The sequence below is a fragment of the Tinamus guttatus genome, unplaced genomic scaffold, assembly GCF_059628265.1.
Source record: "Tinamus guttatus ecotype Peru unplaced genomic scaffold, ASM5962826v1 Tinamus_guttatus_pri_ptg000172l, whole genome shotgun sequence".
NCBI lineage: Eukaryota > Metazoa > Chordata > Aves > Tinamiformes > Tinamidae > Tinamus > Tinamus guttatus.
The window spans coordinates 3,420,097-3,441,644 of NW_028288706.1; the positions used below are offsets into that span (position 1 = coordinate 3,420,097).

The 21,548-nt window shown below is 48.0% G+C and overlaps 2 protein-coding genes across 2 annotated transcripts in view; one reads left to right on the forward strand and one right to left on the reverse strand.

Annotated features, from left to right (window-relative positions):
- Nucleotides 1-1,526: 1,526 nt before the first annotated feature.
- Nucleotides 1,527-11,458, forward strand: NAGPA (N-acetylglucosamine-1-phosphodiester alpha-N-acetylglucosaminidase). Its single transcript, XM_088523227.1, has 12 exons — nucleotides 1,527-1,612; nucleotides 1,728-2,213; nucleotides 4,763-4,902; nucleotides 5,460-5,568; nucleotides 5,868-5,996; nucleotides 6,848-7,056; nucleotides 8,203-8,250; nucleotides 8,614-8,742; nucleotides 9,482-9,613; nucleotides 9,799-9,847; nucleotides 10,415-10,653; nucleotides 11,443-11,458. The coding sequence occupies exons 1-11, from the start codon at nucleotides 1,527-1,529 to the stop codon at nucleotides 10,626-10,628; spliced, it is 1,731 nt and encodes a 576-aa protein (XP_088379353.1). The 3' UTR covers nucleotides 10,629-10,653; nucleotides 11,443-11,458.
- Nucleotides 11,459-16,553: 5,095 nt separating this feature from the next.
- The window catches only part of SEC14L5 (SEC14 like lipid binding 5), a 29,386-nt gene continuing 24,391 nt past the window's right edge, over nucleotides 16,554-21,548 (reverse strand). Inside the window, exons 10-15 of the mRNA XM_088523068.1 lie at nucleotides 20,943-21,114; nucleotides 20,353-20,487; nucleotides 19,874-20,011; nucleotides 19,012-19,257; nucleotides 18,613-18,791; nucleotides 16,554-17,516 (exon numbers count right to left, since the gene is read on the reverse strand). Coding sequence (XP_088379194.1) covers nucleotides 17,411-17,516; nucleotides 18,613-18,791; nucleotides 19,012-19,257; nucleotides 19,874-20,011; nucleotides 20,353-20,487; nucleotides 20,943-21,114 — 976 coding nt within the window. The 3' untranslated portion in view covers nucleotides 16,554-17,410. The remainder of the gene's footprint in view (nucleotides 17,517-18,612; nucleotides 18,792-19,011; nucleotides 19,258-19,873; nucleotides 20,012-20,352; nucleotides 20,488-20,942; nucleotides 21,115-21,548) is intronic.

Genomic DNA, 21,548 nt, shown 5'->3' on the forward strand with positions numbered 1-21,548 from the left:
CTCAGGGTGTTTTCCAAAGCAGAATGACCAGTTAACCACTGTACTAGTCACTGTGTTACGCTGCAGAGCTCTTGAAAAGCAAAGCTGCTACAAGCTTTGGAGCCATGTCCGTTCCTGTGAGCATTATGAAACATGTTCTCCCTAACAGACAAGACGCTGCATACTCATGACTGGATCAATACAAAGCTGTTGGGAATGTAGGCACTTAGGATCCATCTCAGTCATTCTTCCCTTAACAAATTGCTATGGGTGCAATAAGCAGAGACTTGGAAGTCTAAATGCTTCTTATTAGTGGAATTTCACTACTCTAGAAATCATAGTCTCAAGCACACAGAAACCTGCTGTCACCATGACTACGCTTACAGCCATATAAGAATACTTGCAGTATTCTTTCAAAATTTTCTATTTTTTTAAACTACACTTAAAAAAAAACTCAAAATGGATTATCTCAATAACAGGCATTTGCACTAACCAAGTGCAAGTGTACAGACTAGCAGCATAAAATCAGTACGATTTGAAAGGGTACACACTACAGAGGCTCTGCTCATTTTAGCATAATGAATTTCCGCCACTGATTAACAGTGGGCAATTTGCTTCTTGCATTTGGGCTCCTGTTTGTTCAGTGTTTGTAGGGAACACTGCTGGTTGCTGTGCTGCACAGATGCAGCAAAGAGACAGTCCCAGAGTAAGCTCCACATGGAAGCGGTTCTAGGTAGCCTGTGAATGCTGCGGAGACCATGCAAAGACTACAGTCCTTCAAGGACAGGACTGCCAGCCCCTATCCATACATCCCCCTCTACACCACCATGCTCCCAGATACAAGAAGCATTTTATTCTACTAGCAGCCTGTGATCTGGATGCCTGACTAACAGGATCTAAAAGCAGCCATTCTCCACTCAGGCTAGAAAAAAAACATAGCACTTAGTTTTCTTTACCAATTTTGGCAGACTCAGTCTTCCTTCTTGAAGGGAAATTGGGGTGGAGGGATCCTTTTATGGATGTCCCTTTCTTTGCACATAGCATCCTCTACCAGTCCAAACTCTGTACATTCCTTCCAGTTACGGCCTTTTAATCTGACAGTTTTGTATCAGCTTACTTCATTTTCTCCCCACCTTGACCCACCAAGGAGTCCCTAAGGCGAGTACGAAGGTACAAAGAAGTGACACAGCTAGAGGAAGTTCTTAAGTGAGATTCCAGAGACAGTTCCTCCTGGCATATCTGGTGGGTTAGACACAAATAACGTACCGTTTCCCATCCAGCTTCACCTCCGCAGGTGCAGAAGAGAAAGGGAGGCTGCTGAAGCAGAGGGAGAAGAGCTAATACAGCTTATAGGCGCCTACAAAGGTTCGCATGAAGAAATTGTTTTCCTCCATTCTAGTTTCTGTGAGGTGTTTGCTCCCTGTTCGTAAACGCAGCTTTGTGGCGGCCGGCGCCTAACGGCCGCGGGTAACGGCGGTAACGGCCGCCATGGCGGCGGGCGGGCGGCAGGGGGCGCCGCGCCGCGCGCCACGTGAGCGGCCGCCAAGATGGCGGCGGCGGGGGGCGCGCGGCGGCGGGCGCTGCTGGCCGCGCTGGCGGCGCTGGGCTGGCTGCAGGCGGCGCGCGGCGCCCGGTGAGTGCGGCGAGCCCGGGCGGCTCGCGGGGGGAGCGGCGGCCGGAGCGGCGCCCTCCCCGCGGGGAGCGGCCCCCGCGGCCTCGGCACTAAGCGAGCGCCTCTTCCCTCGCAGGGGCTCCTCGAGCGGGGACGAGCTGCTGCCCTACCCGCCGTCCCGCCACGGCCCGCGGCACCCGCACCGGCACGTCAGGGACTGCCAGCCCCACGAGCACGGCAACGCCACCTACGAGTCCTGGCCCGGGGACACCACCGCCGACGGGCCCGTGGCCACCACGCGAACGTTTGTGTCTTACATCCCCGCCGCGGGCGATAACCGCAAAGTGGTCTACGGCCACTTCACTTTTGCGAGGAACCCCCTAAGGACGCTGTCCGTGCTGGAGCCCGGGGGTGCCGGGGGCTGCCGCGCTCAGCGCAGAGCCCCTGTGGAAGAGACCGCGAGGCTCGGCAAGTGCCTGGTGGCCCAGAACGGCGGCTACTTTGACATGACAACGGGGGAGTGTTTGGGGAACGTGGTGAGCGATGGAAGGCTGGTGAGGAACGCCCGCGGCCTGCAGAACGCGCAGTTCGGCATCCGCAAGGATGGCACCCTGGTGTTCGGGTAAGAACGGGGCAGCGTTTCAAGAGCGCCCTTCTCCCTCTCTGAAAATTAGCAGCAATCTTGGACACAGGAAGCACTGTCCCCTTGGCCACTCCTAGTTAGGTCAGTAGGATGGTTTTCTCTTTTCCATTAGAGATATCCTCCCTGTAACTCATTGAGCCCTGGCTTTCTTTCCTGGGAAGAAAATAAGTTACATAAATTACTCTGATCCTGTCTGGATACATAGGCTGCTGGGTCTCCTTCCCCCTGCCATGCTACAGCATGATCGTGGTTGAAGGGGGAGAGGTCCCTGTCCTGCCCCACTGAGAAAAGAGGCCAAGGAGGGACTGAACAGCTGTGCTGGCTACAGGACAGAATCACTGGGGTTGGAAGGGACCTCTGGATGTCTCCAGTTCACCTCTGCTACTCAGAGCAAGGATAACTAGACCGTGTTACCTGGGCCCTTGTCCAGTCAGATTTTGAATATCTCAAAGGGTGGAGGCCCCACAGCATCTCTGCACAACCCGTTCTGGTATTTGACCACCCCCATAGTAATTTTGTATTTTAAAGTAGAAATCCAGACCTCCCTTAGATTGCTTGTACCCTGCTGTGTTGCCCTCTCAACAGATATCAGAGTCCTCAAGAGCAGCAGAGCCTGTGAACATGAAGCTTCTTGCAGCTGCTCAGAGAAGGCCTGATCCACCACCAGAGATCATGTGGATGGACACCCACCAGCCTGCACTGCCCTCCAACCCTAAACCAGAGGGTCTCATCTGACTCATCATCCATCCCATGGGAAAACTCCATAGATTCCCACCTACTCCCCCATATATCACTCTGCAGCCTTTGCTTGCCAGCCCAGTCTGCCACTTCTGTGCTCTGGAAAAATATCTCCTTAACCAATACTCACAAGGATGCCATTTCTTTTGGCCCTAACTTTAGTGGGGAGCACTCCAGGTACCTCTGCACCTTGAGGGTCCTCCCTCCAGACCTTGGTGTGAGGCAAAGCCTCTGGTGTGGCAGGGATAGCTGCTCTACCAGCACTGGAGACCCTGTGATGTGTTGGCTGCTTCTGGGAGCCATGCACTGGATCTGCAGTTATACAGGCCCCTCCTTAGCACCAGCCGAAAGGATACTTGACACCTCCTTAATCAAGAGACACCTGGAGACAAGCTCAAAGCACCCTTTGGTCAGGACAGAGCTGTTAGAGCTTGCTGGAAGTAAAAGCTTCCTTTAACTGTCCTTGAAGAATTCAGAAGGCCATGCTGTGCTCCATGGGTTGTTCCCAGATTTAGAAGCAGATGGGCTGCTCCCATCAGCTGCCTTCTTCCTGCGCCTGCTCCCTGCTGCCTTCAGACCCTCGTGGGGGACGGGGGAGCATCTCTGTAGAGCCAACAGGCTACTCCAGCAGCTACCCGTCCCCTAAGCGCCCTCCCGGGCAGCCCGGAGCTCCACTGCCATAACCTGCTTTCCACCTCAGTGACGATGCTTCTGCATCAGGACCAGCAGGAAGCTGAGTCTTTAATCCAGCTCTTCCCTGATTGCCTCCTATTTTCGAAGGATTTTTGGTGTTCAGGGGAGTCATGGCATTGCCTATGCGGGTTGTTGTCAGCTGCAGGTCATTGGGGCTGCTGGAACGTGACAGAAAATAGTTTGCAGAAATAGTTTGGAGGTAGATAGCTGAAATTGTCAGGACAGCTGAGAAAGCAGTGCATGCTCAAGTGTCTGTATAACGATCAACACAACAGTGTACTAGGGCACGTACCTGAAGCTTGGAAAGGTGCTGTCACTGCCACCTAGATGAGGAGTAAATAGTTGAAAGATTTAAAAGCTGACAGTCAGTCCATACTTGAACTTCTGTGCCGTTTAATCAATTTTCAGCTGTGTTCATTTTCTCTGTGTTCACGTCTAATGATTGCCGAGATTGTTTTGCACTTTTCCATTCATGTATTTTCAGTTATGTTTTTGTACAAAGAGGTGTGATTTGTTCAGCTACACTCATACACTAAAAAACTAAAAGCTGAGCTTCCAGTGCCACAAGATGTGGGGTGCACATAGAGCAGTTGGTTTTAAACAAACAAACATTAGCAGAGCTCACAGTGCAGGCACAGCTGTTCAGCCCCCAGCTTGCTGCTGTCCCCCTCTAGCTGTTGCAAACATTACTCAGCATGTGATTATAATGAGGCAGATGTTGCTCAGCTCCCTGATCCCCAAGATATCACAAGGAAAACCTCCCACAGTGACTTGGGACCCTCGTCATGGACATACTGGCTTAACAGTCCTGTCTTAACAATAAAAGAGGGAAGAGGAGAGGATAACTTCCCCAGACAGAGAGATACAGCACCCCTCTGTTCCCCACTTAGTGAAGCTGTGAGCTGCCTGGACGCTGTTACCGAAAACTCTCTCAGCAGCTGTTTGGTGCTACTCTTTTGAGAATCGAAGCTGTGTTTTTGGTTGCGGCTAACGGCCATTCGGCTGTCCTCCCCCCTTCTCCAGTCTGCTGTCAGGAGAAGAGGCTTTAACGTGCCATTGCCGTGCTGTGAGTAACCCCCTGCTCTCTCTTTCCCTAGTTACCTGTCTGAGGAGGATGTCTTGGATCAAGTGAACCCTTTTGTGCAGCTCGTGAGCGGGGTGGTTTGGCTCTTGAGGAACAGAGAAGTGTACATCAATCAGAGTCGAATGGCTGAGTGTGATGAAACTCAAACCACAGGTAAATACTGCAGAGCTTCAGCCTGGGCACGGATTCTCCTTGCGGAGAGGCTGCTGGTAGCAGGGGAGGTTTGGAAACTCTGCTGTCTTTTTGGGAGCGCTTGATGCTCCTTCACTTTACAGATCCAGATTCCTTCCGTGCTACTTTGTTACCCCGAGTCAGCTGCGGTACAAGCAGCGGGTTCCTGCCAGACCAGGCAGCACTTGCCTGTTCAGCATCATTGAGCAGAATTTGCTAACAGCTGGGAGAAGTCCTAGCATGACTGATCTTGGTCCTTGCTCAGGAAAGCTCAAAGCAGACCTATCTTGCAAGGGGTTAGAGCTGAAGGCTTATGAATCCTCTTCCTTTCTCCCTGTACCAGCAAAATATCTTACCAAGAGTGCCTCTAGAAATCTTATTCCTAGATGGGCTGGATGGACAAGAGGATGCTGGGCACTGTTCTCACTGTATTTCAGTTTAGCTGAGCCTTTTGCTGGGATTTGTTTTACAGGCAGATGTGTCTAATCAGCCAGTTCTGTCACCCAGTGAGCGTGTGATTTGTTTCCTGTCGTTCGTAGGAACCTTTGACAGGTTCATCAATGTGATATCAGCCAGGACTGCAGTTGGACATGACAGTCAGGGACAGCTGGTGCTGGTTCATGTGGATGGACAGACGGAATCCAGAGGGTAAGGCCTCAGCTAAGGTAAGGCCTTGGGGACATGAGACCAGTCTAAACTCTGTCACTGGAATTGAAGGGACTCAGGGAGTCTCTGCCTTAGAACATAAAAGACAAGTTGAAGGCCCCGTAACAGTTTGTGGTGCTGGAAGGACAAAGCCAGGAAGGTCTGAAGAGTCCTCCAGAGGTGGGTCAGCGTGCCTGGGATGGGAAAACTGCTCCCCTTCCTTTGAGGATGGGGACCAAGTTTCTAATACTGCAGATTGCCCAAGTCAGGCCTGTGCAATGAACAGCTGCTTGCTTTTGCAGGCTTAACCTGTGGGAAATGGCCGACTTCTTGAGGCAGCAAGGAATCATCAACGCTATCAACCTGGACGGTGGAGGCTCCGCAACGCTCGTCCTCAACGGGACCCTTGCGAGTTACCCCTCTGAGCACTGGTAGGTGCTGCCTCTGCATGTCCAGGGCTGCACAAGGGACCAGGCAGCTCCCTGGTTGTCATATGCGACGTACAAACAAGTGATCAGTTTTCAGAGCAAATGACTCTCAGCTTTACAGTAATTTTATGACTACCTGTTTTTGTTTTGTTTTTCACTCAGTAGTCTCACATTAAGTTTAGCTGTTTTCAGACATGCAGCAAAGCTGTTCAGCGTGACTGAGTGACCTGGTGCAGGAATCAAATATCAAAGCAGCTCTTGGACTAGGAGATTCAGTTGCACATTCGCAGGACATGGCTGAGACCTGTCAACAGTTTATTCATGGAAGAGAAACACTGACTTGCAGACCCTGCCCTGGCTAGCGCTGCTATGCTTCTCTCATTCACGCCATGGTGAGGAGAGCTAAAGAAATCTTCAGTTGAGATTTAAGATGTTTCTGACAGTAAACAGGAAACAAGTTAAAAATCAGGCAATTTAAACTTCAGTTTACAATCTTACAGTTGAAGGCCAAGTGTTACTATAAGGCTAATGAAGTTGCTTATATCAAAGCAAAGGGTAGTTAAATGAAGGTGTGTTAAACGCCTCAGGGAAGGACAGTAGCAGGCCCTACTTTAACAGGGATTTAGTTTTCACAGTTTGCCCTTTGTAATTTTGGGTCTTAAATGACTTCTATCCTTTAGGACTCAACACTATTTTAAGACTGGAAAAATATAAACACAAAACTAGATTTGAGTCAATATTCTAATTTTCTTATTTACCAGCTCAAATTTGGCGGGTTACATTGATTGGTTCCACGCAGGGCTGGGAGCAGCCAAGTGCTGTCTCCCCTTACAGTGCCCCCGTTGTGTCCCCAGCTCCTTCGACAACATGTGGCGCTGCCCGCGGAGCATCTCGACGGTCCTGTGCGTGCACGAGGCGGCCTGCGAGCCCGCGGACTGCAGCGGCCACGGGCTCTGCGTGCGCGGGACGTGCAGCTGCAGCGGCCGCTTCTGGCGCGGCGCCGCCTGCGACGTGCTCGACTGCGGCCCGGCCAACTGCAGCCTCCACGGCACCTGCACCGGCTGTGAGTCCCCTGGGAGCACGGGGGAGGTGGGAGGGGGCCTGACAAGGAAGCTGAGACCTGGGGGGGGTACATGTGGGAACGTGTTGCTTACCTTAGCAGTCAAGTGCGTTGCAGTATGAGCATCGCTTGCCATTCCCAGCCTGCTCCCTGGAGCATCATGATGGGGCTCTTTTGATGTAGCTCAATGCACAGAAGCAGCTCCCTAAGTCTAAGAAGTCTTTCCCCATGCTTGTTTGAAGGATTGTAGCTGCTTTTTCTCCCCCCCAGGAATTAGGCCCAGCAGTAGCTGCTTCCTTCACTGTAGGAAAGAGCAGTTGCTGGGGAGCCCAGACCTTTAGAGCTGCAGGTGCTGATGCTCAGCTCCACCCCAGCCACATCCTGACTCTGCAGGCCAGGTGGGGCTGTTTGCCTCAATCCTGCTCTTGCCTTTGGGTGTTTGGAGCTCTGCTCCCCCTGCCCCCTGCGGCAGCAGTGGAGATTATCAGGACCCAGTGCCGATGGGGGGTGGCAGCAGGGCAAGGCTGGGGCTCAGATCTGCAATCTAGACCTATAGCAGGACTTCACTTCAACCTTTGTCTTGGCTTCCCTATCTGTCCCAGGTCAAGCAGCTGGTTTTCTTTGTAAACCTGCTGTTAAGAAGGGCATTGCACTATGCCGTGTGGCAGTTGAGTTCTGCTCCCTGCCCTTATTGCTCCTTCTCTCAGTATTCAGCTGTCCTGCTTCACTGCAGCATGATTTTTACAAGCATGAGTTTGCTGGTCTGTAAACTTGTCCCGCATCTCAGTGTTGCTCTGATAGCCCCAGCCGCTGCTCTTCCTGTTCCTGCTCAGTCTGGTTTCTGTATCTGCTGCCTCCCTGATTCAGGGGGTAGAGCTCAGGGGGATGCAGATGTTGCTAGCAGCTGATTCAGAATCAATGCCTTGAACTCCAGGCAGCAGGAAGTGGCACAGAAACTGGTGCAGTTTGTTGCTCTTGGTGGGTGTTTGCATCCAGCCTGTTTGTGAGTTCAGGATTCCTCTTCTGTGGGCTCCCTGGCAGGAGCAGCCTGATCTCAAGTGACAAGGGAACCCCAGGAAGCTCCCAACTTGACGTTCCAGCTGTCTCTGAGCCTTTCTCTTTTGCTAATATCTCTTTGCATTTGTGCAGCTGGATGCGTGTGCGATGCTGGCTGGACTGGCAGCAACTGCAGTGAAGGTAACACGGACTTCCCCTCCGCTCTGCCTCTCTGTAGTGGCCGGGGGTAGTCGGGACTGCAGGCCCTGGGCTGCCCGCAGCGGTGGGCAGCCCCTGTGCCCTCCCGAGGGAGCAGCCAAGGGAAGGGGGCACAGGGTGCTCTGCTTTTTCCCAGGGGGAGTTTAATTGCACTGGGACTTTCACACTTGTCTTGGTGCTAAGCCAGCACCAAGCAACAACGGGGCCCCCGTTGCTCCTTGCTCAAAGCAGAAGCTGCTGCTTTTCTGTGAGCAGCCCCTCAAGCCCCCATGGCAGAAAAGGCTGAGCAGGTACTAGCAGGGGGCTGCTGGGACTCCTACCAAGCTCTGTGCTTGTCTCTTGCAGTTTGTGCTAGTGGCTTCTATGGGGACGCTTGCTCCCAAAAATGCCTGTGTCAGAATGGTGGCCTGTGTGACCCTGTGCACGGCACCTGCTCCTGCCCCGCTGGCTACTACGGAAGCAGCTGCGAGCAAGGTAAGGGCAGCTTCAAATAAGTCTCACCTCTTAAGGACTTACCTGCCCTACCTAAATCAGCTACAAGGAAAAGCAGGCAGCGGGCAGGAGAATTTTTCTTTATATTAGAAGAGTTTGAATCTCGATCTAGTCTCTGCCCAGAAGAGCTGAGTTGCTTTGCCAAAGAACACGAATACTTGAATACCTTGAACTTCAGTGTGGCTCTATTCCCACCTCTAAGCCTGGGCTGAGGAGGAGGGTCTCAATCAGTGGTTGTGGAAGGCTCCCAAAGGTCATTTTGGTTTGCATCCTTTGAACTCCACTTTTACAAGTCGTAAAAGTAATAGGGCCAGTAATTTTTCATCTGCGTAGCCGCTCCAGCTTTTCTGAAGCCCTTCAGGCTCCTGTGAGACTGAAAATCATGCTCTGGTGACAGCATGGGTTAATCACAGTATGGGTGTAAATCCTGGGTGCATATGGTTAAATAGCTTTATCCCAGGATATTTATCCCAGCTTTAGCCCAGGAATGCTCAGCTAGTCTCATCCCTCCTAGAAGCAGTCTGAGCATCTCTGATCTACAGGAGGTTTGAGCCTCTCCAAAGAGCCCTGAGGGTGCCTGGCATTCAGGCACTCAGCTGATGCTGCTGATGAAACAGGCACCGTTGAATTGAGGACAGGGGAAGGTCCAGAGTGCTGGATTTAATAGATTCAAAGTGGAGCTTTAACAATGGCTGACTTTTGTTTTTAATCAATTCCCTAGCATGTCCCATGGGCTGGTATGGCCCAAACTGCCAGAAACTCTGTGCATGTGAACACATGTGTCCTTGTGACCGACAGACAGGCAGCTGTAACATCACCTATGACGTGGCAATACAGGACCAGTTAAAGAAAGGTACCACCAATTCCCTCCGCTCTTTAGTTTGGTTTATTTCTAAACATAGTTGGAGGAGCAGCTTTATCACCTCATGTTTTGGTTGTGTAGTTATCACTTTGGGGGTGTTGTCACCTTAGCTAAGGTGCTTGTTTCAGTGAAGTTTTTACTTCCCCTACTTTTTTCTTCCCGCTCTTGTTTTCCAGCTGGGCGCTGTCTGTCTTCCTGGAACAAAGAAAAATTCTCTCTGTCACAGTAAGTGTGTAATGCTGGCCATAACTGACCCCTGTCTGAGATACAGGACCCTGCACAGGCCTTTTGTGCGCATATACAGACTTAATGTGTTTATATATCTCAGTATATGATAGGAAAAGGGATAGATTTGGAAGGCAGAGTAGACAAGTGCCTAGCTGAAGTCACCATCAGTGACAGAGGTCGCACCCTGAGTCTAGCACTCAACCCTTGCTGCCCCTAACCAAGAGCCACCTTTCCTCTTTAACTGATGTGCTGTATCCAGCACGGGCAGGGGGGTTGAGGCAAGCAGGGGGAATCTTGCACTCTGGCACAACTCCAGACCTCAGCACCTGGTGAAGCTGCAGCCTCAGGGCTGGAAGAGCTTTCAGAGGCTAGGGAAGGGGAAAGCTCAAAACATCTGTTTGAAACAGACCCTTTTCATAGGGTGTTCTCGTGTGCCTGAGAGCAGACCCACAAGCTTGTGATGAGAGAAGTACAAACTTCCAGAGTTTCTTGCATAGTGGGAACAGCTGAACACATATCTTACTCATGGAGGGTTTTTTGGTTTTTGTTGTTTTTGTCTGATAGAAGAACCTGGCTCGCCGTAACCACCGTCTTGGCTCTGCTTCTCGCCGTTAGCGCTCTGGGAAACATCGGCCTTTTTCTCAAAGCGAGGTCAGAGAGGCGACACGAAAGCGGCGCCTACCACTACCACCCGCTGCGGGAGCTGAACGGCGACACCAGGCACGGCCCTGCCTGCGAGGCAGAAGATGCTCAGGACCAGAGCCAAGCACTCCTTTGAGGCCACGGCTGGAGAGAAACAGAAGGTACTCACATTAGTGCCCATGGGGGCTGCTTGACCCAGACTGCAAAACTGCTCACAAACAAGAGCAGTTGTAAGCTCTGAGTCCAGACCCATTCTTTGCTTCTTGCCCTGTCCCATGTGGTCTGGGGTTCATTTCCTGCCCTCCTCCCTGCTCTGTTTGGGCCATGTGAGGATGAAGCAGAACCAGCTGCCACCCACAGGCTCTGCTGTCACCCATTGCACACATGGATGAGTGTCCACACCTGCAGCAGGAATCCAGCTGCTTCCCTGGAGCTCCCTGCAGATAATAAGCCATAAGTACTTCTGAAAGGTCCCTTCTCACCCAAAAGATGGATACACATTTTAAGAGATGTGTACCAAAAACCTACTGCATGTTCCTGTAGCATAAACAAGATTCAAGGAATCTGGTTTAATGTTTTGTACTCTGTAACTGAGCTTCCCCAACTGAGCTTTGATTTTGTCATCAACCAAGAGTGATAGAACAGTTTAAAAACATTGCAACAGGTGCAGCAGCAGCAAGAGCACAACTTGCCTCATTCTGGCCACAACAGTGGGCTCAAAGGCTGACACAGTACTGGGGCTTTCTTGCAGCTCTTTCCTCACCCAGCCTGTGCTGACTGCAGGGGAAGAATGTTTTCTTACTCAATTCTTAGTCCTTAAATGAGCCTAACAAACAAATGTTTCCACAAGCTCTGCATCTGTGGTGGGTTCTTAAAGCAAAATGAAAAGCCATATGCCAGCTCAAAGAATTAACTCCTGGGTTTTTTTTTTTTTTTTTAAACTCTTTCAGGAAACCTGTGTGCTCTGCTAAGCTGCCTGACCTGCTACTGAGCGACCTGAACCCATGTTGTTGTCCCCTGTGGAGAGGGCAGCAGCCCAGCGTGGCCAGCAGGACGCAGCCTCACGGGGCCCTGGGCTCAGCCCCAGCCTGCTCAGGTCGCCCCGTGTTTCCTGTGCCAGCAGCAGAGTCTTCGCAGCCACTGCAAAAACTGCCCTCACCTCCTCAGCGAGGGCGGCTGCCAGCACAGAGCTGGGACCGTGCTCAGTATTTCAAGCAACAGCTCAGCTGGGAATTAGCCATTTTCCTGGAATACATCCTTGCACAATACATTCAAAAATACATATGTAAATTGGCTTCCTTGTGAAGAAAGCTAGCCTTTAATATGCTACCATAGTGCTGCAAATTAGGTTTTTTAAGCCTGTCTGAGCCTGAATAGTAAAATGGGGTATGCACTCTATTTTTTCTTTTCAAGCAAAATATATGTAATTTTTGTGCCGCAGTTGGCATCAAATCAGCCTGTATACTGAAGATTCTATTTTTTTATTATTTACAGAAGACTATTTGATACTTGAATAAACTCAATTAGAATTAACTGCCTGAAAATCGGTTTCTTAAATATTAAGTTGGTCAGGATAAAATGCTTTCCCAGATAAGCCTGGTAGGCTGTTTGAACCCACCCATCTCTTTCATTTTAATAACCAGCTGTGCTGCAGGCTGATGTGTACCAGCCTACTTATTTTTACATGACTAAAACAAAGAATGCTGGTTCTACAGGAAAATAACCATTAAAGTCCTCCTTGTTTTTTAAGAACAGAAATAACTGGATACAAACAAGACTTACCTCCATTTCCACGAGTACTTAAATAGACCAGCACAAGTGCTTTGGCTTTTCAAAATTCACCACAAATTTGAAAGATTCAGTTGTATCAAACAATTGGACATTCTTTAGAGATGCTTTATTTCCAACATACAGAAGTGTACAGCTCCTACCAGAACCTACAAAGACTGTAACTAAGTACATTTTTAGCATCAGATTTGTTGTCAAGTAACACATTACCAAGCACTTTGCATTTTGCTAGTGTGCTCTTAAAGAAGGTTTGATTTTTTTTTGGCTGCAGAAATCAGGACCTTGATATATAAAAAAATAAAGACAGTTGCAAAGTCGAGAAATGCAGTGCTTGCTAAAATTGTAATGCCCATTTAATTTACCTGTACTAATAGCTTGGGAGTGGGTGTTAACATCATAAAAGCCAATGCATGTCACATGATACCAATTTAGCCTTCCAAAAGATAACTAATTTAGAACAGGAATCATTACAAACACACACTGGAAGAATATTAAAAGCTTATAACATGCAGGAGTCTTTGACAAATGCCCATCAATTTTAGTCCTTAGAGTAATAGTTCTGTTTTTAGCTCACAGTATAAACATTTTGAATATTAAAGAGGCATGAGCTAGTAAAATAGGGATTCCTCTGACTCTAGTATGGCTGGAGTTAGCTCCTGTGTCAGCACCCAACCCCTCCACACCTGAGCAGAGCAGATGGTTAGGCTCACTTCCCACTGAGAATTGCAACAAATGTCACAGAGCTAAAAATGACTGCATTGTGGAGTCAAGATCTTGCGATCAATAAGCCAAGCAAGCCTTGAAAAAATAATTCAGACCCTCTCCCAGCGTTCAAAGCCAGAGCTAGAGTTGTGCCATACATTATGATTATGCAGAGCTCACCAAGGAATGCAAAACGGCAGCTAATTAAAACAGGGTTTACACATTCTTACTAAAATATGTTTTTTTTTTTTTACTTAAGACTGTTATCCAAAGGGAAGTGACACGACCAAACTGGCCAAGACCAGACAGAGGAGCCTGAGCGGAGCAGCCTGGCGCTGCAGAGCGCTGCCCCGCGCAGCCCGATGCCGGCGGCAGCTCCGAGCTCTCCCGTGCAGCGATTCTGCAGCCCCTGAGCAGCAGCTGCCCGAGCCTCAAACCACGAGGACACAGGTTGCTGCTGGCAGGGCCGGGCGCTTCGGCGTGCAGCTCTGCAGGGCAACCCTTGGCACACGGACTGTGGTAGTGAAACCAGCAGTGCTCGTTTTGCATCTTTCTGAACCGGCGTCTTCCTCACACCAGGCTAAGTTATTCTAAAACTATTGCAAAGAAAGCCCTTTGCAAACCTGCAGAAATACTGTAATGCTCAGCCAGAATTACTCAGTTGCAGCATCATCAGTGTCGCCCTGCAAGACGCAAGCCCAGCCAGGCTCCTTTCTCGATACCTGTGCCATTTTTGAAGTGCTCCCTGGGGATCTTTCCCAGTCCTGCTGTTCCAGAAGCCAGTAAACAGTGCAGTGGGACATACCCATAGGAATTGCAAAGAATAAAGGTTTCAAATACGGCCATATTTAACTGTAAACAGCAGCCTGACGCTCGGTACCTACAACACAGTGTCTTTTCTCTTAAGAGATATCAGCTAAGAAACACTGAACATGGCAACAGCTCTTTGAGGTAGGTATTAGGTTTTATATACGGAATACGTGAAACGGGGAAAGCCCTCATTTACTGAGTAGCTAATTTTTCAGTACTCGGCTGGTACCTGAATGCAGCCAGAGCTCGCTGACCTTACCTGAAATAGCAGATGCTGAGATACTGCTAGGAGCAGGGAGAGCCTCGTGGTGCTGCTAACTCGGCACCCGAAGCTGGGAGCTCTTCTTGCCTACGGCACCGATTACGAGACCTACGGGGAAGCACTGCGAACAGTCAGCAGAATCCACAAGTATTTCCAGTCTTACTCTCAACTCACAAGAGGTTCCTGTGAAGAAAACCATGTGTGTCATTTTCTAAATCATGCTAATATCATTTTGCTGGAGGAGGGAAGTGTTTTAAAAGAATTCTGCTTGTACCTTCAGCTCACAGTCAGGTCTAAAAAGTAATACCCAGGCTGTCTCCCTCTTTCTCCTGCTACATTAGCATTGAGAAAATAAAAAGGATGGGGGGAAGGGGAGAATTCATATTGAATAAATTGGTCAATAAATTAAGCAATTTTGTCTAAAATAGGCTCAGGAGAGATGATAGGAATCGCTCCACAACTAGATTTGAGCAGCAGTCTCCTGAGGGGCAGAGGAGCGATCCTTATCGCTGAGCAGCACAGCCAGGTATGGGAAGGAAAACTGACCCCAGCCCGGGAGAATGGGAGGGAAAAGCTCCCTGGGGTCGGCCCAGCCGCCACAGCCCTCACGACGGGGCCCCAGAGGAGCCGGTCCTCCCTGCTGCCCTGGCTACTGCCCACACACGGGACAGTGACAAGCTGCAGACACCTCCCTGACAGGGGCAAACACCCAGAACGTTTCCTGGGGGTTGAACATGACACCTGCCACATTTTTAAATAAACTTAAAAAATAATTAAAAAGCAAGTAAATGGAAAATATACTTAACCAGAGAAAACTGAGGACAAAGCAGAAAACGGGATAATTACCACCATGAAATATTCAAACCAAGAAGCCTGAAATCCTGAAAGAGAGCACAGGAGGAGGGCTTGCTTTGGTGCTGAGCTGTTGAAAAACCAGTTTCAAAGTGTGTATTTTTAGCAATATAGTTAATTATGGCTAAAGACATAATATGCACAATTAATTGCAGAGCAACTCTTGACTTTGCATGGCAAAGGTGGTCGTTTTCATCATGTCAAGACTCAAATTAGCCTGAAATAGAGAAGTTTCATTCGTCTGTGAGAGATGGTAAAGACTAAAGGACTACTAGGAAATTCTCCCTGCCCCCAAATAAATCTTTCCTGTATAATTCAAGTTAAGTGCTCAGCTTTCACAATGAAAGGTACAAGCTGAGACACTAGTTTTCTTGGCTCTACTTCTTAAAAAAAAGAGACAATATAAACAATATTCATCTCCTGTTGTTGCAATTACGGGGGCACTTTCTTCCTTTGTCAAGCACGCCTGGTGCTTCAGAATAACTAAAAGAAACAGGGTTAGAAAATGCTGCACATCTACGCTCTCCTTAACTGCACAAGTTCTATTCTGCCCTTTGAAAGACTTGGTGGAAGGGAGAAAACAACTTTTTACCTAGAGGTACAGCCATGGACAGAGGAATTGCTGTGCTGGATGAAGACACCGTTCCCTGCTCACCTCATCTGGTCCCCTCCATGTGCTCCTTCACCCCTGAGCCATTTGTTGTATTTCACAGCTCTAACAGACTGGAAACTCGTTCATCTTGGCCTGGGCCAGCCCTGAGGTCGCCCTCAGCTGAGGGAGCCGGTGCCTGGCTGTGCTCTGCACCCAGCACAGCTACACCCAGCACAGCTACACCCAGCACAGCTACACCCAGCACAGCTACACCCAGCACAGCTACACCCAGCACAGCTACACCCAGCACAGCTACACCCAGCACAGCTACACCCAGCACAGCTACACCCAGCACAGCTACACCCAGCACAGCTACACCCAGCACAGCTACACCCTGACAGACACCCGCACCCTCCACGAGTGTCCAGGCTCCTCGGCTGACTGCAGACAGCGCCCAAGAGCAACTGAGCATTTCACGTGGTTCCTTTCTCATGTTGATGTCCCCTAGACAATAATACACACAACTCCTTTGCTATCCGAAGTGATAAATGGATCACTAGCACCTTTGCTACACATCTATTCTCTGACATAATCAGGGGAAATTATGAAAAAAATGGTATTTGTGTTGCATCTCCAAGCTGCACTACCATCCAACAACTCCTGAACTAACTTTTTGCTTAACCTTTGAACTAACTTTTGTTAGAGGCTGAAAAGCTGCTCCAACAAGGAACTGTCCCCCCTTCCCTTGCACGGAAAGGTGACACGCAGCCCTTACCCCCCATGCCGTGTGCGATGCAGCCCTTTGCTTAAGAACATCCAGCAATCACAAAGATTGGAACTGAAACAGAAGTGCTCTGGAGGTTGAAGACAATCAGTTACTCCTTTCTAAAACAAAAGTTCATCCCTTTTAAAAAAAGACAATTGGATTTAATAAATAGTCATATTTTTCAAATTATAAATAAGTTAAAAATTAATTTAAAATAAGCTAGTATTTGAATAAATATGTTTCAGTAAGTGCTTAAATACACACATGCTTTTTTTTAAAAAGATTTCTCTTCAAGTTAGCTCAAGTTTTAAAGCTAATTCTATAATACTGTCATAAAACATTGTGCCTTCAGGAAATAAAATATTGCTTTTCTTAGCCCTTTATAGTCTGAATCAGTTCCCATCCACTTGAACAAGATGGGTCAGATCTACTTGTTATTGCTTGTAAACCTGAGGAAAAATGAAAAATAGTCTATCTTTAAGAAAGATTCTGCTTTCTGAAGACAGTTTTTCTGTCTATTTTTTCTAGAAAACAGTTAATATTTTTGTATCTCAGTAGGTTAAAAAAATTCCCTAATATTATCCAGTTGGATCAGAAGAGGTCTTACATTTGACCTGAAATTGATTTTTGAAACATGCTATATCTGTACTAAAGTATTTACAATTTAAGTCCAGGTTGCTGAAATGCCCCCACTTACTTTCTGATGTGTAATTGGTACCCTGGGCATCCAGAAAACTAGATTTTTTTTTTTTTGCGCTACACATGAATAATCTAGTCCTACAGACCATAACAGATAAGGCAACATCAGTCTCTCCTACCACGTGTAGGAAAGCGACTGATTGGAAAGAGCCCTTTAAGCTTTAGTAATACATAATTCATGCAAACTGGTACTCATCCAAAACCATGATTTTTGAAAAAGACAACTAGGAAGTAGGCGCCATAGAAAAATTCTAAATCCGCCCTTTGAATTCCAAGTTCTTTGTTGAAAACACGTCCCAAAGGCTCTCTGTGGCCCAAGGGCTGCTGCCTGGTCACACGAACGGCTGCCTCGAGGCTCAGCCCTGCGGGCTCTTTGGTCTGGTGCACGGAGCAGCTCCAGAGCAGCCACGAAGCCCCGAGCAACGTGTCCGTGTAGCCTTGGCCCTGCTATCTGGAAAGGTGGGAGCTGCTCTGGGACTGGTTGGAAGATGTCGTGGCTCCACTGAGCTGGGAAAAGCCACTGTTGCAAGATTCCAGGCTTGACATAGATCCCCTGGAATAGGATGAAAGAGATACAGTTGTTAGTTAGGCAGCTATTTATGGATAACTGCGTATATCTGGAGATCAGCTCAAAATGCTTTTCAAAGAACTGCAGGGTATTTTGTCCATCATTTTTCAACTTGTTCTCTAAGAATCTTACAATTCCTCTTGTGTCATGACGAAAAATATTGTCAGACATCCCTTTTTACGCAAGCTACAGATATTACAAGTTGTCTCTTACAGTTATTCTAGGGGGACAGAGCTGGAAGACTCGGGGGCCACACATACAGCCCCTGGCCAGAAACGTGCAACTGAAGAGCCCTGCAAAGGCAGCAGAGCTCCACGAGTGTGGTCAGAAGAGCTGCCACAGGCAACAGGGCAACTGTGGTGTGCGAGCATGGGAGTCCCATCTCCAGCCAGAGCCTTCAGGTCCTGCCTGCCTAAGGACAACTGCACTGGCTCTGGCTGTAACAGATTTTGCACAAGCAGAGCATCAGGAAACAGGTCTGAATGATTAGAGTGAGGAATTTGCTGCTGTTCTCAGTCCACATGACCTGGGCAAGTCACATTATTCGCTAAGGCAGCACGTGTCCATCCACAAGCCTGGTCTACCTAACACTTCTTCCAGCTTCCAGTTAACAAAAGATCTGCAAGTACTAATGGCTGATATGAATTATACTTTTTGTGTTAGACAAATCCTGCAGAGGTTGATGTATTTGTCTATTCAGAAAGCACTTGAAGCCACATAACTGCAGGCTTTAGAAAGTTACTCCAAAGCTTCTCAAATGTTCCCAACTAAGACAAAATTCTCATCAGCCAAATCCCTCACCACTTGAGGTATCTGGAAGCAGGAACTAAAGCAGCAAATCCACTGGTGTACATCCTGCCAAGGTGTACCTGCTACAACGGGAAAACCTTATTACCTGCACCACTAAGAGCACAGTCTTTCTGCAAAATACCACCGAGCCTGTATCAGTCCAGCTTAATATCAATGAAACATGAATCCTGTGGAAGTGATGGACATCTGGATATTTTAAATCTCACTCAGTCCTTTCAAACGACTCCTCTATTGCAAGTCACATAATAAATCCCCCCAATAGATCTCCTACCTGAAGTCCTTGGACGCAAGCACCTCATAGTAGTATATGATCTTGCACTTATGACTGGAAACTTGCAAAGAGGCAAGGACATCATCCACGCGAGGGAGGCTAGTGCCAGAGCAGGGCAGAGGGCCGTGCATTTTCCACTGGAGAATGTAAAAGCCGGGCCAGCGAGTCACGTGAGATCCCTGGAAGAAAAAGATAAGGAATGGCATCTCAAGACTACCAGAAGTCCTAAGAAATAGCTGAATGACTTCACAGAAACCAAAAGAAACTACTGGGCTGAGTGGTTTGGAGAACACATCTTGTTCAATTTTATTTTACATGCCTGAAGCAAGGCCCTGTAAAAAGCACTCCAGTAGTTTGCTAGGACTGTAAAATCAACCCAAGTATCCAAACACCTCTTACCTGGATGCTCTCTCCTTCCCGACAAACCAGCGGAGATTCCATACGGCTGTAATCCACCCCCAGGACCCAGGTCTTATCGATCAGCTGCGTATTGTCCCCCGCAAGAGAGGTACTTGGTAATGTGGCTTCTTTGCGACCAGTTTCAGGAGCTCGTTTGGAGTGAAAGAGGCTGAACACCACATCTCCCTTCAGGATGTCAAAGTCCCAGGTGATCACAGATTCCCCTTCCAAAATCTCTACAACTATCTAAAAAGGAAACGAGACAAGAACATTTCAAAAAGTTAGGACTTCAGATAACAACCAGCATCTTCCTCCATCCTATGCAAATATGCTTTTTCAGTTGTAGAGTACTCCAGTAGTCACATCCATTTTGTGAGAAGTCCAAAGAGGCCGATTCAGAGCTACTCATCATGCAGCAAGCTAACGGATTGGATTATTAGAGTGCTCTTTAAAGTGTCCGCTTGGACATTCTCTTCTCTGATTACCAAGTCAGCTAATGTACTACCTTCTTTTACCACGACCATTGCTGTCCTAGCTGCACCAACAGGAATGGAAGCAGCAGCATCGCAAAAGGGAAACGGAGGGAGCCTCTATTTCCTCAAAAAAGGAGGAAGAAACTGCACTGTACAGAACTGGTTACACTAGGGATAAGAGGCGCTGCTTCTGAAATGACTGTTCTGAACTTCTGCACCCGTAGCTGTTAGCTGGCCTATCTCAACCTTCCCAAGAAGGGTGCACTACAGCTGAAACATCCAGCACTTGCATTTTGGGAGCCACCCATTGCTCTAGACAACTTTAAACAGAACACACCGCTGCTACCAGTTAAGCTCCCCCTTCAGCTATATAAAATTCTGGTTTGTACCTCATGCGGAGCTCCTTTGAGGACACTTGCAGAATGATAGATCGTTTCTGTCCATAACCGGATGTGATCTGGGTTCTCTGGCTCCTCATCTGCTTGGTAGAGTGACTTGGGCACAAGCCCACCTTCTGGGACATTGCACTAGAAGAGCCAGACACAAATATGGGCAGTCATACTAATCTACTGCTAAAAGTCACTACACCATGACACTACATGTGCACACTCTCAGTTAGTACAAGATTTCAAGGCTGGACTAAATTCACATGAACTGCAACGATTTTTCTAACATCTAATCCCCTTCTCCGAGGCAGCATCACCACTTCAAGGCAAGGTCATCAGGGTTTGTACAGCACTTAGCAGAGGTATCTCAGTCGCAGCAGAGATGCTGCTGCCTTTCAGAAAGGACTGAAAGGCTTTGAAAATGGACCACAGGGAGTTTGTACGGTGCAGATTCTACCCGTGCTACAGCAAGAAAAACTCACCACACAATCTCCTCCCAAGAAGTCTGGGATCACATCTTTGTCCACGTAGTCTACTAGCCCTCCTGGCCCCTGGTAGTTATTCCCACTGTAAATCAGAAACTTCTGCCTTGTATTCTCATTGATAAAGGGACTAACCTGGAGAAAAATGTAAAATAGGTTAGAAGTCAACTCACCACATAAAAAACTACACAAGAAATTTGTCAAGCATGTTTTTATATTGACAGAACATCAGTTAAGCAGACAGTGCCATATTTACTACTTTTCACTGCCTTTCAGCACAAAATTTAAAAATATTTTGGTGTTTTCCTATCAGTGTGGAAGCCTATCATGATTGGGGTGCTTTTCAAGATTTACAGTTTAGATATCACATTTTGTCCTGCTCTGGCGGAATGAAAGTGATGAGAATTGACACGCTGTCTGCTCTGTAGCAGGGCTGCAGCCCTTCAGGAGCTCAGCCACGTGTTACCAGAAAGTAAAGTTTTCTCCCAAATAAGCCTTCAAATAAGCAGATCTTACAATGACAATAATTGGTTTTAGCTATCTATACAAATACAAGCACTTAGGATCCCTGCAGTCCGAATTTCACTCACCAGTGTCCAGAGTACAGGAAAGACCCTGGGAGCTCGCACTATCAACAGTCTCCCCAGGGTTTCGGGGTAGTTGTCCTCAACAACCTCGATGATCCTAAGCAGGGCCTTAACTCCAGGACGCCAGAGGTGCCGCATATTCAAGCCTTCCAAGTCCACTAGACATGTCCAGGATCTACAATGAACACAAAAAAGGAACTTGTCATAACTTCGTTGCACAGCGACACTTTGGTTTATCATCCATGAAACACTCATTTCAATAAAACCACAAATTGCACAAGAATCTATTTCAATGAGGGAAGCCAACAATTCCAATACAATAAAAAGTAGTCTCCGCTCAAGCAGCAATATTTTGGTTGACTGGATCCAAAAGCATAAAATGGACAAGAGAAAATGCCAGCAGTGTGAAAGAGGATGAAGATATGCAGGTCCATTACTAAAAATAATTTAGAAGTGCTTTGTGAAGGCTGCATTTTAAGATTAAAGTGGAGTCTGGCAGACAGTTCTCTGTATTAGAAAAGATAATTTTAAGGACTTGGATTAAAATCACCAAGACAACAAGGTTGAAATCCCCTTGGAGCAGGACAGAAAAAGATGTAAAGTGTAGCG